Source organism: Triticum urartu, chromosome 5 (genome assembly GCF_003073215.2).
Source record: "Triticum urartu cultivar G1812 chromosome 5, Tu2.1, whole genome shotgun sequence".
NCBI lineage: Eukaryota > Viridiplantae > Streptophyta > Magnoliopsida > Poales > Poaceae > Triticum > Triticum urartu.
In genome coordinates, this window is record NC_053026.1 from 12,472,928 (window position 1) to 12,490,565 (window position 17,638).

Sequence of the window (17,638 nt, forward strand, 5' to 3'; positions counted from 1 at the left end):
CGCCCCTCGGTAGGTAGCGCCTCCCAGTACCACCCCGGCGGAGCCCAGTCCCGGACATGGCCCATCTGGTGACGCAGGTGTCCTCCGCCGACTCGATGACGAGGATGCGGGATAGGCATCGTCGACGTCGATGCGCGAAAAATTGCTTTAACTAAAAAAATAACAACAAATGTGACATGTTCAACTAGTTCTATGAATTCAACTAGTTCTTATGATTAAATCTAGTCAATTAATTCTATACCTAATAAAATGAATAATGACATAAAAAAGGCCTATGCTTTGCAAGAACGTTGACTCCTTCCCGGTGCGGCAAATCCCGGGCACTCGATATGTCCTAGTTTGTAGCACAAGTCATGCCAAAATTCACGGAAAATTTCGGCATGAGCGTTCTGCAAAAACTGTGCGGATGAAGGAATCCTCAACGCCATCAATCGACGCCGCATACTAAAATTTGCCGACTTAGCAACCATCATACAAAAATACTGTGCGATGGAAAGCGCCTGGGAAACTCATGCAGCTCGCTGGGAACCACCAGCCCCAACCCAACTTCCCCTATAGGCGAAAGGGCATACCCTCGGGGCACGCCCAGTCCAACAGTCAAAAAACACAAAGCCACTATACGGCACAACACCGTTCTGGAAAGGTGGCTCGATGACCCATGCAAAATACATACAACAACAGATACCGTGGCAACCCACAGCCTTAGAGCATGTTGGATACTACGACAGGTAGCCAAGAGCGGCGAGGAAATCCTTATCAAGGATGCCCCAGAACAACACCCCCTAGAAGACGACAACCCAAGAGTATTGACAGTCTTCATGACATTCGCTTCAAATAACAAGCGCAAAAGGGCACTTCGCGAGCTCAACGAAGTCTGCCAAATCGCTGTAATAAACCCATGGAACGACACGGCTATAACATTCAACGCCGGTGACGAACCAAAGTACAGAACAACATGAGCACCAGCTGCGTTAGTCCTTGATACGTCTCCAACGTATCTATAATTTTTGATTGCTCCATGCTATATTATCTACTGTTTTGGACATTATTGGGCTTTATTATCCACTTTTATATTATTTTTGGGACTAACCTATTAACCGGAGGCCCAGCCCAGAATTGTTGTTTTTTGCCTGTTTTAGGGTTTCGAAGAAAAGGAATATCAAACGGAGTCCAAACGGAATGAAACCTTCGGGAACATGATTTTCTCATCGAATACAACTCAGGAGACTTGGACCCTATGTCAAGCCATGTAATAGGAGGCCACGAGGTAGGGGGGCGCGCCTACCCCTCAGGCGCGCCCTCCACCCTCATGGCCCCCCTGTTGCTCCACCGACGTACTTCTTCCTCCTATATACACCCACGTACCCCCAAACGATCAGAGACGGAGCCAAAACCCTAATCCACCGCCGTAACTTTCTGTATCCACAAGATCCCATCTTGGGGCCTATTCCGGAGCTCCGCCGGAGAGGGCATCGATCACGGAGGGCTTCTACATCAACACCATAGCCCCTCCGATGAAGTGTGAGTAGTTTACCTCAGACCTACGGGTCCATAGTTAGTAGCTAGATGGTTTTTTATCTCTTTTTGGATCTTAATACAATGTTCTCCCCCTCTCTTGTGGAGATCTATTCGGTGTAATCTTCTTTTTGCGGTGTGTTTGTTGAGACCGATGAATTGTCGGTTTATAATCAAGTCTATCTATGAATAATATTTGAATCTTCTCTGAATTCTTTTATGTATGATTGGTTATCTTTGCAAGTTTCTTCGAATTATCAGTTTGGTTTGGCCTACTAGATTGATCTTTCTTGCAATGGGAGAAGTGCTTAGCATTGGGTTCAATCTTGCGGTGTCCTTTCCCGGTGACAGTAAGGGCAGCAAGGCACGTATTGTATTGTTGCCATCGAGGATAACAAGATGGGGTTTTCTTCATATTGCATGAGTCTATCCCTCTACATCATGTCATCTTGCTTAAGGCGTTACTCTGTTTTTAACTTAATACTCTAGATGCATGATGGATAGCGGTCGATGAGTGGAGTAATAGTAGTAGATGCAGGCAGGAGTCAGTCTACTTGTCTCGGACGTGATGCCTATATACATGATCATACCTAGATATTCTCATAACTATACTCAATTCTGTCAATTGCTCAACAGTAATTTGTTCATCCACCGTAGAATACTTATGCTCTCGAGAGAAGCCACTAATGAAACCTATGGCCCCCGGGTCTATATTTATCATATCAATCTCCTACTACTTAGTTACTTACTTTGCCATTTACTTTGCCCTTATTTTACTTTGCATCTTTATCATAAAAATACCAAAAAAATATTGTTTTATCATATCTATCAAATCTCACTCTCGTAAGTGGCCCTATAGGGATTGACAACCCCTATTTGCGTTGGTTGCGAGGATTTATTTGTTTTGTGCAGGTGCGAGGGACTCGCGCGTAGCCTCCTACTAGATTGATACCTTAGTTCTCAAAAACTGAGGGAAATACTTACGCTACGTTTCTGCATCATCCCTTCCTCTTCGGGGAAAACCAACGCAGTGCTAAAAGAGGTAGCAAGAATGATTTCTGGCGCCGTTGCCGGGGAGGTCTACGCAAAAGTCAACATACCAAGTACCCATCACATACCCTTATCTCCCGCATTACATTATTTGCCATTTGCCTCTCATTTTACTTTCCCCCAGTTCACCCTTGCCGTTTTATTTGCCCTCTCTCTCTATCCTCCCTCTATTTGCCTCTTTTTGCCCGCTTGCTTTTTGTTTGCTTGTGTGTTAGTTTGCTTGCTTGTCACGATGTCTCAAGATAATACTAAATTGTGTGACTTAACCAACACCAACAACAATGATTTTATTAGCACTACGATTGCTCCTCTTACCAATGCTGAATCTTGTGAAATTAATGCTGCTTTGCTGAATCTTGTTATGAAAGATCCGTTCTCCGACCTTCCTAGTGAAGATGCCACTACCCATCTAAATAGCTTTGTTGATTTGTGTGACATGAAAAAGAAGAAAGATGTCGATAATGATATTGTTAAATTGAAGCTATTTACTTTTTCGCTTAGAGATCGTGCTAAAGCTTGGTTTTCATCTTTGCCTAAAAATAGTATTGATTCATGGAACAAGTGCAAAGATGATTTTATCTCTAAGTATTTTCCTCCTGCTAAGATCATCTCTCTTAGAAACGATATTATGAACTTTAAGCAACTTGATCATGAACATGTTGCACAAGCTTGGGAGAGAATGAAATTAATGATACGTAATTGCCCTACTCATGGTTTAAATTTATGGATGATTATACAAAAATTTTATGCCGGATTGAATTTTGCTTCTAGAAATCTTTTAGATTCGGCCGCGAGAGGCACTTTTATGGAAATCACTTTAGGAGAAGCTACTAAACTCCTAGATAATATTATGGTTAATTATTCTCAATGGCATACTGAAAGATCTACTAATAAAAAGGTGCATGCGATAGAAGAAATTAATGTTTTGAGTGGAAAGATGGATGAACTTATGAAATTATTTGCTAATAAGAGTGTTTCTTCTGATCCTAATGATATGCCCTTGTCGACTTTTATTGAGAATAATAATGAATCTATGGATGTGAATTTTGTTGGTAGGAACAATTTTGGTAATAACGCGTATAGAGGAAATTTCAACCCTAGGCCTTATCCTAGTAACCCCTCTAATAATTATGGTAATTCCTACAACAATTCTTATGGAAATTATAATAAGATGCCCTCTGATTTTGAATCTAATATTAAAGGATTTATTACTTCGCAAAAGAATTTTAATGCTATGATTGAAGAAAAATTGCTTAAGATTGATGATTTGGCTAGGAACGTTGATGGAATTGCTCTTGATGTTGATTCTTTGAAACTTAGATCTACTAGTAAAATGCCTGTGTGTTGCCACGGGCTCTTGAAATATTTTGTAAGAGTTATATAAAGATAATGGATGTTAAATTTTACACATACATACAATATAACACAGACACAATTAATTAATAATTGAAGTCCACTTCACTTGCAATGTCCACGAACTTGGTTTTCTTGGGGGCAGACATGATTATTTCGATGAGCGTAATATCTCTAGGGATACAAACATAGTCTGTCGACATGATACAAAAATGAGCCAAATTAGTAAACAAAATGAGCCAAATTAGTTGAATACAAAAGGAAATATGACAAAGGAAAGATCAATAATAATATTGAAAAATACCTTGTACGATAACATTGAAATTGGCATCCTTTTTTTGATTTGTTATGTGATATCACCGCTTTCACATCATTATGTTGTAAAAACTCGTGAATTTTTGGCCCTTTTCAACGGCGTCGCTTCGGAACCTTTATCGATGGATTCTTTTTGTGCATCTCCAAAATCCATATCTATGTCTCCTATATTCTGAAAAATATAAAAAAATACACCTTTTTGTATTATCATGTATCACTTTCTATCTCTGATGAAATATAAATGAAATTTTCTACTGCATCATATAAATAAAAATGTATAATGTATAATAAAAATAAAAGTGAAACTATCACAACTGTTTTATTTTGTAAAAAAGAAAACCTTTTTCATATTATTAAAAAAAGATGTTGCATTTCTCTTGGGGAAAACAACCAACAATAATGTCCATATATAAATAAGTAGTCATCTAAACTTTCTTAAATCATTTTAAATTATTTATATACGCTATGGAAAATTGTCCAACAAAAGATAAAAACATGCAAGCAAACCAACATAAACCAAGTATGTTCGGTTTCTTCTCTCAATATTTTTGTGATACTCTCAATATATCTAATAAGTATAAAAATATTTATTTGTATGAACCATGTTTAATATATAATTATATATATACTTTAAATTTTTTGTGAGGTATATATATACTTTAATTATCTATATTTTGTCGTAGAGCAAACCTTGCCGATCCAAGGCCCAAATTAGCTATCCAGCACGGCCCTACCAGCCCCCAATCTAACACCTAAAAAAGGAATTCTCAGAAAACAAAAGTTTGTTTCATTCGGCACCAAACGGAACGCTGCCTTATCCCCCAGTACTCTCTCGGTCTCTCCTCTCCTCTCCACTCACTCAACCTCTCTCGCTCCCGGTCTCCCCTCCCTCCCCCCGGCGCATCCGCCGCGCGCGTCGTTGAGCTCCTGCCGCAACCGCGCGACTCCGACCATCGACCACCGCATTTGTCGCATGCATCGGCAGTTGCCGCGCGATGAAGATCGCCGCTGGTCCCGCAGCAGCCTCGGCTGGAGGAGGACGATAGGTCCATGGCGACGGACGCTCAAGTAAGAGGAGCGGCCCCAATGGTGGCGGCCTCGAGCACCGGGATAAGTGCAGACTGGGGATGCAGGAGAGGTGCAGCGCGGGGCTCGGGGCTCCGACGAGCTGCGTGCGGCGTGACGGACGACGACGGACGCAGGGACGCGTCGATCCGGGCGCTGGTGCTCAATCCGGTCCCGTTCCAGCCGGATCCGCGGCGGTGCTCATCTCCGGCGAGGTGGCCGGTGACTCGCGGGCCGACGACGACGCAAGACCACGGGAGGAGCTCATCTCATGGGGCTGGGGCGCGAGGTCCTGTTGGCTTCGGTTGCCGGTGGCTTACGCAGGGGTGGCGGGGGTCCAGCATCATGGAGGCTCTTCGAGGGCGAGGAAGCATACGGCGACGACAACTTTGAGGCCGGCGGGGGCACCGTCTTCGCGTTCGATGGTCGTAGTGAACGTCGTGGGCTCCAACGCGGCCGCCGTTGGCTCTATCCCCTACAGGTAATTCCCCCTTAATTTTACCCCTTGAAATTGCCATGATTATCCTAGGGAGAGGCACAACCTTTTTCTTTTTGAGATTCAGAGTAGTAAAGCTACTCTGCTGAAACCACAAATAAAGAGATCATAAGCGGGCGGAGGCAGTCCGGTACGTCCGCAATCCTCTCCTGGTCTTCCGAATTCCTAGCCAACGCTGCAAGCCCATCAGTAAGGGCATTGCACAATCTCCCCACGCTACTGATACTATGATCCGAGAAGTTTGTTAGTGCTTGCTTGATGTCTCTTAGCAGTCCATAGCAGGGGGAGAGGGACTGCTTCCCTGTCATCAGTTCCTTAATCCGAATTTGGCAGTCAAGTTCCAAAATCGTGGGGCCCTGTAGATCCTTGAGAGCATGCAACCCAATGAGGGCTGCTTTTGCTTCGGCCTCCTCAACACCTGCGACAGCACCTGCAGAATATTCAGAATACCTCGCAAGAACTGCACAACATTCAGATAGAAATAACAACATGCCCTCTGCTGTCCCTTGCGACGGCACCGGCAGAATATTCACCCTTTTGCTCCAAGTACGAGGCTACAAAATTTAGTTTGATTGATCCCAAGGCCGGCCCTGTCCAATGCAAGTGCTGCGTGGTGGGGCAGCGGGGCTGCTGTACCACAATTGCACCCACACCTTTTCCCGCTTCATGATCGCCACTCATTGCCGCTGATTTAAATTCTTCAGAATACCTCGCAAGAACTGCACAGATTCCATAATCGATTCTTTGCCCACACTGTGAATGCAGTCCTCACGCAGGCACAACCTTTTTTGTGGTATTCATACAGATCAGTTTGTATATACTTTGCAGATTGCTTGGAAATTTTTGTATCTATTCATGTGACTGTCATAGTGGGTTAGTTCCGATGCTTGACAGATGAATTATCTATATATTGTTCAGTCCAACAATTCAGTGTGCTCTTAGCGCTTTGATGTCTTTGGTTTAATCGCAAAGTGTGTACACTTGGTATCGGTTCTGTCAAAATGAATACATCAATAACTTGGTTGGAAAAGGAACTACAACATAGCAGTGGGCACTCAGGGAATATCAATGCACAAAAGGACACCATTGTTAACACAAAACAAAGTTCTTCTAGTACCTCAACAAAAATGCAACCGATCCTCTAGATTTCAATAGAAGGACTCTGAATTTATGTCACTCTGAAAGTCACATCTCTCCATCTCCATAAACAAATCATATCACAGGAACATACATCTAGTATGAAACTTCAGACAGGGAAATAGATTGAATTAAATTCCAATCCGGGTGGCAGCCACCTCTGAGATATCCACCCTTACAAACGACCAATCCTCTGATTTTTGTTGTTGCAAACTGCACTAAAGAGCTTTTTGAATCGCATGGTCGATCAAATGGACCTGGAAAAATATCCCAAACAATATCGATAGATTGATGTGCAGACATGAACATATTTAAAGGGCGGGGAAGATGAACCAGCAGTAGTCTTCTCTGTGATCATTTGCGTAGCCACCTTCTTGACCTCATCTTCTATGAGCATCCCATCAATGTTCATGTTCCACCTGTTAATGTGAGACACCCAAAGGAAATTTTTTATCAGTATGTTAGATTGACTTAAACTGAACATAGCTTAGTCCAAGATGTGGTCAGTAATCTCCGTCTAGACCTCTCTGAGCCGATCCTTGTTAATGCCTTCATCCGGCTCAATGTTCCTCTGCCTCGACATGTCCCGAACAGCTTGTCAGCAAACACCTTGGAGTTCTCCATGCCTTGGATCTGAGAAGCATGCCCAATAGAAAATTTAACAATTAAATGGCACTGCAAAAGTAATTAGAAAGTATAACACATTTGCACAATTACTGTATCATGAAACCTATAAAAACTCAGTTACTGGACGGGCATACAAACTGAAAATCCTACTGTTTTATATAATCTTCACATTCCATTCATCAAGCAGATAGTAGCAATCATTCTAATAAATTGAATCAAAACTTGGAGACCCCCAATTACGAAAAGCACAAGCGTTGAACAAATTGAAAGTTAAGTTGGCTGAGATGGTTGTGCCCTCCAATTGCAGTCTGATGGATCGTGGGTTCTATTACCCTTGTTCGCGACATATTTTTCTCAATCCCCACCTTTATTTTCGGCCATCAATCATTAAAAAAATCAGGAGTGCGGGCAATCAAGGGATTTGGCGGGAGTGTGGGCGATCACTGGATTAGTGGGGACATAAGCAAACAAGGAATAAAAAGGCAGTTCGAGCGGACGTACAACCAACATAGGATTCAGATTCGATGGCAAAGGATCCGTTCGGATCTATTGCAAAATTCCTGTGTTTAAATTTTTTGTGTTTTTGTATAAAAATATTTTATATATTAATATTAAACATATATAAACAAGAGTGGAACAACGAACTGTTTTTTCCACCCACACAGCCTTGCCCCCTCCTAAAAAAAGTCTTATCCCCTAAAAAGGCATGCTTATCCTCGATGCACATGACATCGGCTAGTTCCTCTCACTCTCTCCCCCTCACAGCCACTCCAGTCGATGGCGCCCCTCCCATCGACGGCGTCGCCCGACCCTTCCTCTCCCCGCCAGGGCGTTGCCCCGCCATCTCTCCTCCACGCCACAGCTCCGCCCGCACGATCCTCTCCCCGCGACGGCGTCGCCGGCCTCCTTCTCTCCCCGTCAACATCTCGCGCCGCCGTGTCGACGCCAATCCCGCGCGCCTACCGGTCTGGCATCCTGGGCAGCCAGAACCAGATGGTAGTTGCAGAAGGGCTCACGGCTCTCCGTACATGCCGGCCACGTAGCTATACCGTTCGGATGTGGGTGGGAAGACCACGGCGCCCTTGTCGTCGAGCCCTGTCTTCTACGAGTGCGGCCGTCCTGCACGCAGCGGCAAATGCACGCAGCACATCGACGGCCCTGCTGCGCGAGGTGATCTGTGCAAAAGAAAACGTCAGATTCAGTAAAGCGTGCATACATAGCTGGATACAAGCAAATACATCCCCTAAGTCGGCCCTTGTGGGCTCGCCGAGGTACGTTCGGTCGTACGATTGGGCCGGTCCGGTCAGAAAGTGCAGGGCGCACATTATTGCATTTTGGCTCGCGGGCCTGGCTTCGGCTGGGTGGCGTGTACCCAGATTGGACGCATGACGGCCGCTCTCAGGTCCTACGTCTAGCACGGGATCCCTTTTCGGATTTGGGGGGAGGACTGCGGCGAGCCGGAGGCAGTGGGTCAGGCTCTGCTCATGGCGATTCCAGCTGCGGAGGCGCCGGCGCTCGACTCTGGGTGAGTGAAAACTCTGCTCCTTTATTTTTGTTCTTCGATGGAATCTGTAACTTACGAGCTCGCACCGCTCGCCGGTACTGCAGATCGACGTCGACTGCCAACGATTCAGCAGCGTGCTTGGGGGCTTCCGTTACGGCCGGTGGCGGCGCCGCGGCGGCCGCGTCAGGAGTAGGCTCGCCGGAATCGGTCGTCCGCCCGTTCTCTCCTGATACGCGTCGGTCGGATGAGGGTGGGGCACAGCCGGCGGCGGAGAAGGCTTTATCTGATGTTGAGTTCTCCGGGGGGGTCCTGCACCATGTTCAGCTCGGGCGGTGGCGATGTGGCTGTCGGACGCGCCCATGGCGCGGCGCTGCCCGTCGTCTCGCAGTACAATCTTTATTTGTCAATGTTCATAAATGTAAAATTAGAGAAAAAAAAATGGTTTTCCTAACTACAGGCATGCTTTCTATTTATCTTCTTTTCCTTCTGCTTATGTTGGCAGGACAAGAGGGCCGCAAGCATCAGACGAGCGGGCGGCAGTGGTTGATCGTGTGCCGGCACTTGAAGCTGCCATACGAGGGTTCGCTGACAGGGGGACTGATGTGGTTGTCAACCCGGTGCTTGGCACAATTTTCGATTCTATGCCGGAGGCATATGAATTCTACAATCTTATTCTCGTCGCTGGTTAATTTCCCTGGTTAATTTTCGTTGACAAAAGAGCTTGAATTGCTAGTAAAAATAACCACCGGAGTTGCATGATTAGGTTCTTTCTGTCCAATATTATTCTCGTCGCTGTTTCTCTGTTGGGATGGTGACATTTTTTAGTGTTCAAACATTGCAAAGGGAAAGCTATACTTCGATATAATCCAATTGTAGAAGTTTGGTGAATTTCGTGCAGCAGTCTGAATGTAGAGTGGGGGAGAGAATATATTCTGGATCAGGCTTGGCAGAAAATGGTCCTTACTCGTTTTCTTAATCATGACCCGGTGTTTGGTTACAGTAGTACGCGTGCCCCGGCATTATGTACACTGGTTATTTTTCATTGACCAAAAAAATGTACATCTTCCATGGCGCGTCCGATACCAAACATCACGTTGCTCCCACCTCCGGCCGCCTTGATGAGAAGGTTGATGCCAACGCTGGTGATGAAGAACACGTACTGGTCCTCCCACAACCAAAAGTCGCACGGGCCTCCCGTCCTGCGTCAGTTTCAAAACTGAATGATGAACAAGAAAATACAAAGCAAACAGCAGAAAACTGCAACATCTGATGGATGGGTGTACAGATAACAGACTTACCCCCTGGTTCGGGCACTTGTAAAAACGGACGCCGGGATTCCGGTCTATCCCGGAGACAAACCATCTAGTGCTCATCCCGGCACACCTCGGGCACAGGATCAATGGCAGCGGGGGCGGGGGTGTCCAGAGACGACGAGCGGAAGATGAGCTCTGGGACATCGCGGCACGGCGACGTCGACGGATCGCAGCAACTCGGGTGCTTGTGTGCGTGTTTGAAGCAAAACGATCGGTCCTGCACGCAGCGGCTGGTGCATGAGCCTTAAATACATGCAGCTGGGTGAAGTGTTTACTTTATATAGTGTTCAGTGCAACGGTAATATTGTGTCCTTTCGCCTGTACTATACATATGCAGTGCTTGCAGCAGATGAGTCAGTCCGGCTGTCAGTGCATAGTACAACGGATAAAACGAATACGAAACATTACGCTAGTTGGCGGTGCTCTATACTCGAAGTAGCACTTCCAGCTAGTCCTAATCGCGATGCTCCGCCAGCCGTGGATGCGCTGCGTGCAGCTGCCGCTGCGTGCAGCGATGGACTTCTCTGTCTTCTACCCCACTCAAACTGCGCTGAGCACAGTCGCGCTGCTGCCTCGTCGATCTCCATGGCAGGCCACCCCAGGCCGATAGGTAATGCACCAATGTAGCCAATTAATCTCTGAATTTCCAAAGTGTAGAATACTTCTTTTCATACCTTCATATTTTTGGAGAATACAATGTTGTTCTGAAGTACCACCAGGCTAGTTCAGAAAACTGGTATCAGTTATTTGCGCAATGTATTCACATATGCCTCTTCTACTGTACAATGTTCTTTTTTCTTGTGAGCTATTGATCGCAATGTTTGACTAAAATGGATTCAAGGATATACATAAGCATATGAATGCAGACATACAGATGCATTATCCGGAAAAAGAAAGATTCAGAATATTAGAGATGCCATCTGTTGAAGCTAGACATAAGTACCTGAAATACATTGGAGCCATGCTCTTCATGATATAATAGACAGCTATGTATCATCTTCCAGACACAACTAAAATTTATTTGCTAAACAAGCAGGGCATTACTCAAGTGAGCTGATGAAGTAAGAGGAATCCAGAGGCGTGGGATTTGCACTGTGTATCATTTTAAGCATGGTTGGCCGCATCGTTGGCTCCTCTTGAAAGCACATGTACTACTTGCACCAAGAGGTAATTTCCAGTTAAATTCTCTCCCTTACCTTAGTTAATAGCCTGGGTTAAAACCGTAGTTCCTGTTGTTAGCTAGATTTTTGTGTGCTAACACCATTGTGTTTAAGAACATGTTGTGATGTTCGTTCTGATTTATATATAATTTTTGTATTTCTGCAGCAAGAATTTAACAGTAGAAAAGCCGTATCAACTATATGTATGCCCCAATGCGATCAACAACAAAAAATTATGCTCGCAATTACCTGGCACGGGCACTGGAGTCACTAGATGATACCCCGCACGTTGTTGCGGGAATTTCTAACAAATAATTTGATGTTTAGAAACATGAGATAGTATGTGCCGATGATAAATAATATTCTTGGAAAAAAATATTGTTTAGAATAAGAGAGAATAGTGTTGAAAAGCTAAAATTGTGTGCACATGAATTTTAGTATGTGCGATGATAAAGAATATTCTTTGGAAAAAATATTGTTTAGAATATGATAAATGTGTTTTTTTAAATAACATTCTTGGAAAAAAATATTGTTTAGAATAAGATAAAAGTGTTGAAAAGCTTAAATTGTGTGCACGTGATTTTTTTTACTAATTATTACCTTCTTTGATAAACTTCTTCTCCTTTATTACCTTAATAGTATATCACGAAGGTTCCCCGCAAAAAAAGTATATCACCAAGGTGATACATCACCCGCAAAAAAAGACCAAGCTGATGCAAAAAAAAAAAACACCTTTAAGTAGAGACATCTCAGCCCTTGGAAAAAACCTGAAACAACGATGACAACTATTAACTATCCATTCCATAAAAACATAGCTTGCTCAGAAGAAAAAATGCGAGTTCACTAATAATCTAATTTTCTGTTAAAAGATATCACTAATAAATCACGAGGTACACTATTGAGTAAATCATGCTTCTCACCGGATCAACCTTGTGCAACATACTGCTACCATTCATGACAGTATACTCAGGTTGTTCTCATTCTTTTTGTTTGTTTTGTGTAGTGCGCAGCATTATACATGCTTTTGAATTTGATGAAGCTTAGTTCCATTCCTAGAAATAAGCATGATGAGTTATCTGCATTTACACAGATATTAATAAAATTAAATTATGATTAAAAGGTTGCCCCGAAATATTATAGTTTGTAGGGGATGAATGCATCTGGCGTAATTCAGAGCCTTCCGATCCATGTCCATGATGGCAACATAGGGCTCCAGTTTCTGGTCATGTAGCGGTGTTCTTCTCTATCGATCTGGCACTCTCGTTCTGCTTGTTCGACCCTTGCAGTAGTACCCAGTGGCGGCTGCAGAATTTTGACAGTATTGAACATAGATAAATCGGTCCAAAATTTAATGATGCACAAATTATTCACTACGAAAAAGAAGTACTCGTTATCTCTATGATGTGATTAGATAAACCGATTCACCAAACCAATCTGTCCAAAAATTAGGCAAAAAGATTAATTGATATTTTGACATACCTCAGCCCTAGCTGGAGCGTTCAGTCTACGATCGTTGTCGTCGGTGTGTGGCGCCTCGCCTGCTGGCTGCTGCTACGTCCTCACCGCTGCCTGCCTGACACCTATTCCTCTAGTTAATGGATACCGGTGCTCTGCTACATGTCCGCCGCCGCCCCGTCGCAGTAGCACCCAGTTGGAAGGCGCAATGATTCGTTCATGATTTGTGTGAGACGAACTGGCTTTATCCTAGTAAACGGGCCTATTAATGATCAGTGGCGAGATAGTGGATGAAAGGAATATGGGCAGGCCCTCGTTTCGTATGCCACCTACATTTGCTGCGTGCCGCACAACGTGATAACGCACAGCATGTGTGTGTGACACAATGTGGTAAAAGAAGTTGAGGTGACGTGTGTGTGACACAACTTGGTAGAAGAAGTTGAGGTGACGTGGAGGCAGAGAATCCATGTCAACCTGTGGTGGGTCCCTCTTGTAATTCGGTAACGGAGCGCTGATGTGAGTGGACTGCTGATGTGGATAGCTTGCATGTTAAGATAAATAGGATAGTGGGGGTGAATCTCTTAGGTATATAGGATTTGGGAAGGATGCTCAAGATTAGGAATGTCACCAAGAGGGGCTCGGCTAGAGTTATCACCAAGAGGGGATCGGCACAGATTTGTCGCCTCCATATCTTCAAGCGTCATGGTCTGTCGGCGCTTGTAACGAAATAAAATAAACCATTATTATTTCTGTGAACTGTACACATTAAATATATACTGGGCCAAAATCTAACTTTGAAGCATGCAACCAGGTTAGGCGAGATAATCTACATCTGCACTATTAGATTAGTACATTGTCATATTTTGCTTCAATGAAAAACACAGCATCAGTGATACAACTTTGTTTCACTAATTGATCAGTACATATGTTTTTCAACCATTAGGTTTTTGACCAGGTATATTTGTCTTGAATGGAAGGACAAACACAAAGAACCATTACATCAAGAAGCTATCAGGCTTGAGGGTCTCACATATTTTCACAACGCTTTCTGAAGTGTAAGTTACTAAGTTGAAATCTGTTCTCTCAGCACTATTTTATCATGTATGATATTTTTATTCTTTCTTTCCCAGAACTTATCTCTTTCCTTGTGTTGGAAATGATATTTTATATGGTTACTTGACAGTATGAGCCAGAGCTATTTCCTAGTCTGATTTCTCCTGGGTGTACTCTGCTTTCTGGTGTCTGATTTGATGACAAGAATATTGTGTCGACGGTCAGCGCCTGGATTGTAAATTGGACTTGAAAGCAAATAGCTCTCTAGGCACGTAATGCAGATTATAACCCCAAGGTAAAATCATTATCCTAATGCATTCTTCATGATGTTGGCTTTTTCCCCTTACTGGGCCTATGATGCTATATTTCCAAAAACATCCAAATTTTATCACTTTGGTAGCATCCACATGGCTTTGTGAATCCTGCTGTGTAGATGGTGGATAGCCTGGTAAAAGAGTAGAGACTTTGTACATGGGTTCTTTTGTGTACGTACCCTTCTGAATTTGTGCTCATTCGCTGAGAAATTAGAGAACAGCTTACTAAATAGTTTTTGATCGAATGGTGACTTGAGACTCTCTACCTAACTACCTTTTAGGCTTTAGCGTGACGGTAAAGGTTATTCAAACATGTAAACGGTCAACTAACAATATTCAGGTTTTTTTTGCGGGTAATAATATGAAGGGTTATACCACAGAAAAGTCATTGCACACACAACCAAAGCATGCGCGACATCCACCTAAACAAAATTTAGACATGTACATTGGACACACAACCAATTGCTGCAGGTCAAATGTGATGTGAAGACGTGACTGCAAAGTTAATGTGTATGACCGCAAGAAACAAGACTGTAATGTATATAACAATAATAATAAAACAAAATGTGAAATACAAACCATCAATGCATCCACAGACGAAAAGAAATATGAATAGCTTACTCACCCCCATCGCTGTTGGCGTCGATTTGTTTTAATTTAATTTTTGGGCTCATTGTTTCCTGCATCCCACCGTAATTCTGTTTAGACGTATATATGCATGCACGCAGCACCAAGCATTTGCATCCATATGTTTCAGATGATGATTGTGCACAGGCATACCTCGTTGGGATAAATCTGCCCGTGGTACGCCACAGCAGCTGGAGGTTGGTCCGGCTCGCAGGGCCATCCGCTTGTGCAGGTAGCAGTCATACGTCCGCCGCTGCACAACCTCATTAGCGTATTTTTTACTATCTATCATTTTTCAAAGTCAGCAAACATCTTATACTGCTAGTAGGAGTATTTGACTGACTCACTCCGGCAGGAAAGGGGTGACATCAAACTGAAGAGAATCAAGTTGTGTCTAGAACAATAAATACGTCCAGAGAAATCTAGATTTGATGAGATTAGATGAGATGTGCACGGGGGGTAGGAAGCTCACCATGCCCACGTGAGGGGGCAGGGTAGGAGGAAGCAGAGCCATGAGGGAGGGAAGGAGGGCTCGTGCGTTCGGTCGTCCAACTGTTGCTGCAGCTGCAGGTTGTGCGTCCAGATCCGGGGCAGTCATCCTGCACACAAAAGAAAAGAATCCAAGGAAGGAATCACGAGCAGGGGGAGATGATGAATCCGAGGAAGAACGTCCGCAGGTACGCACTCAACATAGCCGTCACCGGAGATCTGCGGTCGCCGGCGCGCGTCCTTGAAGGTTGAGGCGTCGTCCCAGGTAGGGTTTGGGGTGTCTCCGTCCGTCCATGGCTGCTGCTGGGCCGCGTCGGACCTCCATGGCCGACCTCCCTCGAGGACGGACGCGGATCAGGTCGACGACAGCGCGCTGATGCCGCCGTGGATCTGGGCGCTCCCTCTCCCTTCCCTTCCCTTCCCTTCCCTTGGGAGAGGAATAGAAGGTTGGGGGCGGCGGCGCAGGGGGGCGAGGAGATCGCCGGCGGCGGGGTTGGATTGGGGTGCGGCGGCGGCTGCGACTGGAGACGGGAGACGAGGTAGGGCTAGCGAGGGATTGGTTCTATCGCAACGGAAAAACCAGCGGAGGGGAGGTGGTGGACGGAACCAAAATAACCTAAAAAACCCGGACAAAAGTGATGGGATGAAAATTGACCGGCAGAGACTACCAACTGCTTCATTAGAAGTAGAGATTCCACGCATGATATCAATGAGTCTCTTAAAGCCATAAGAATTCACATTGATGAGTGCAAAGAAAGAACCGCTAGGATGTGTGTTAAGAAAAATGTCTTTATAAAAGTGTGTTCTTCTAGTTCTTATGAAAATAATGATGAAGATCTAAAAATTATTGATGTGTCCCCTATTAAATCTTTGTTTTGCAATATGAATATTGATAATGATGGGACTGAATATGATCCACCTTTACCTACAAGGCGTTCCAAGAATTCTGAATCTTTTGATCTTGATACTAAATTTGATAAAAATGGGATTGAAGAAATTAAAACCCTAGATGTTGCTAAACCCACTATTATGGATTTAAAGAAATTTAACTATGAAAATTGCTCTTTGATTGATTGTATTTCCTTGTTGCAATTCGTGCTAAATTCTCCTCACGCTTATAGTCAAAATAAAGTATTTACTAAACATATCGTTGATGCCTTGATGCAATCTTATGAAGAAAAACTTGAATTGGAAGTTTCTATCCCTAGAAAACTTTATGATGAGTGGGAACCAACTAATAAAATTAAAATTAAAGATCATGAATGCTATGCTTTATGTGATTTGGGTGCTAGTGTTTCCACGATTCCAAAGACTTTGTGTGATTTGTTAGGTTTCCGTCATTTTGATGATTGCTCTCTAAACTTGCACCTTACGGATTCCACTATTAAAAAACCTATGGAAAAAATTAATGATGTTCTTATTGTTGCAAATAGGAATTATGTGCCAGTAGATTTTATCGTTCTTGACATAGATTGCAACCCTTCATGTCCTATTATTCTTGGTAGACCTTTCCTTAGAACGATTGGTGCAATTATTGATATGAAGGAAGGAAATATTAGATTCCAATTTCCATTAAGGAAGGGCATGGAACACTTTCCTAGAAAAAAAATTAAATTACCTTATGAATCTATTATGAGAGCCACTTATGGATTGCTTACCAAAGATGGCAATACCTAGATCTATTCTTGCTTGTTATGCCTAGCTAGGGGCATTAAACGATAGCACTTGTTGAGAGGCAACCCAATTTTATTTTTATTCCTTACTTTTTGCTCCTATTTAATAATAAATAAATTATATAGCCTCTGTTTTGGTTGTGTTTTTTGTGTTTATTAGTTTTTGTGCCAAGTAGAACCGTTGGGAAGACTTGGGGAAAGTCTTGTTGAACTTGCTGTAAAAAACAGAAACTTTAGCGCTCACGAGAACTGCTGTCATTTTTATTTGGATAGTGCTATTTAGTTAATTCTTTTTGAAGATGATTAATAAATAAATTCCTCACGTCCAGAAATTTATTTTAGAATTTTTGGGGTTCCAGATCTTGCGCTAGCTACAGATTACTACAGATTGTGCTGTTCTTCGTGTGTTGTTTGCTTATTTTGATGAATCTATGGCTAGTAAAATAGTTTATAAACCATAGAGAAATTGGAATACAGTAGGCATAACACCCA

At 43.5% G+C, this 17,638-nt stretch overlaps 1 protein-coding gene and 1 long non-coding RNA gene across 15 annotated transcripts; one reads left to right on the plus strand and one right to left on the minus strand.

The window, feature by feature from the left end:
• Positions 1-5,031: 5,031 nt before the first annotated feature.
• LOC125506955 lies at positions 5,032-14,339 on the plus strand. Of its 5 annotated transcripts, XM_048671668.1 has the most exons (4): positions 5,032-5,779; positions 8,961-9,083; positions 9,167-9,449; positions 9,565-9,950. In XM_048671668.1, exons 2-4 carry the CDS (start codon positions 9,043-9,045, stop codon positions 9,607-9,609), a joined length of 369 nt encoding a protein of 122 aa, XP_048527625.1. In that variant the 5' UTR covers positions 5,032-5,779; positions 8,961-9,042; the 3' UTR covers positions 9,610-9,950. The 5 variants fall into 5 exon arrangements, 4 of the variants coding, with proteins under 4 accessions (XP_048527625.1, XP_048527623.1, XP_048527622.1 ...); XR_007282815.1 differs by lacking the exons at positions 8,961-9,083; positions 9,167-9,449; positions 9,565-9,950 and adding exons at positions 13,946-14,043; positions 14,174-14,339; XM_048671666.1 differs by lacking the exon at positions 8,961-9,083 and having other exon boundaries at positions 9,167-9,480.
• Positions 7,210-16,066, minus strand: LOC125506956. Of its 10 annotated transcripts, XR_007282819.1 has the most exons (7): positions 15,670-16,066; positions 14,983-15,583; positions 13,015-13,697; positions 10,361-12,837; positions 10,027-10,261; positions 7,455-7,564; positions 7,210-7,350 (listed from the first exon to the last, which is right to left on the minus strand). It is a non-coding gene; the product is annotated as an uncharacterized LOC125506956 (long non-coding RNA). The 10 variants fall into 10 exon arrangements; XR_007282821.1 differs by lacking the exons at positions 7,210-7,350; positions 7,455-7,564 and having other exon boundaries at positions 10,006-10,261; positions 14,983-15,237; positions 15,457-15,583; XR_007282817.1 differs by lacking the exons at positions 7,210-7,350; positions 7,455-7,564 and having other exon boundaries at positions 10,006-10,261; positions 14,983-15,037; positions 15,138-15,583.
• Between the last annotated feature and the right edge of the window lie 1,572 nt (positions 16,067-17,638).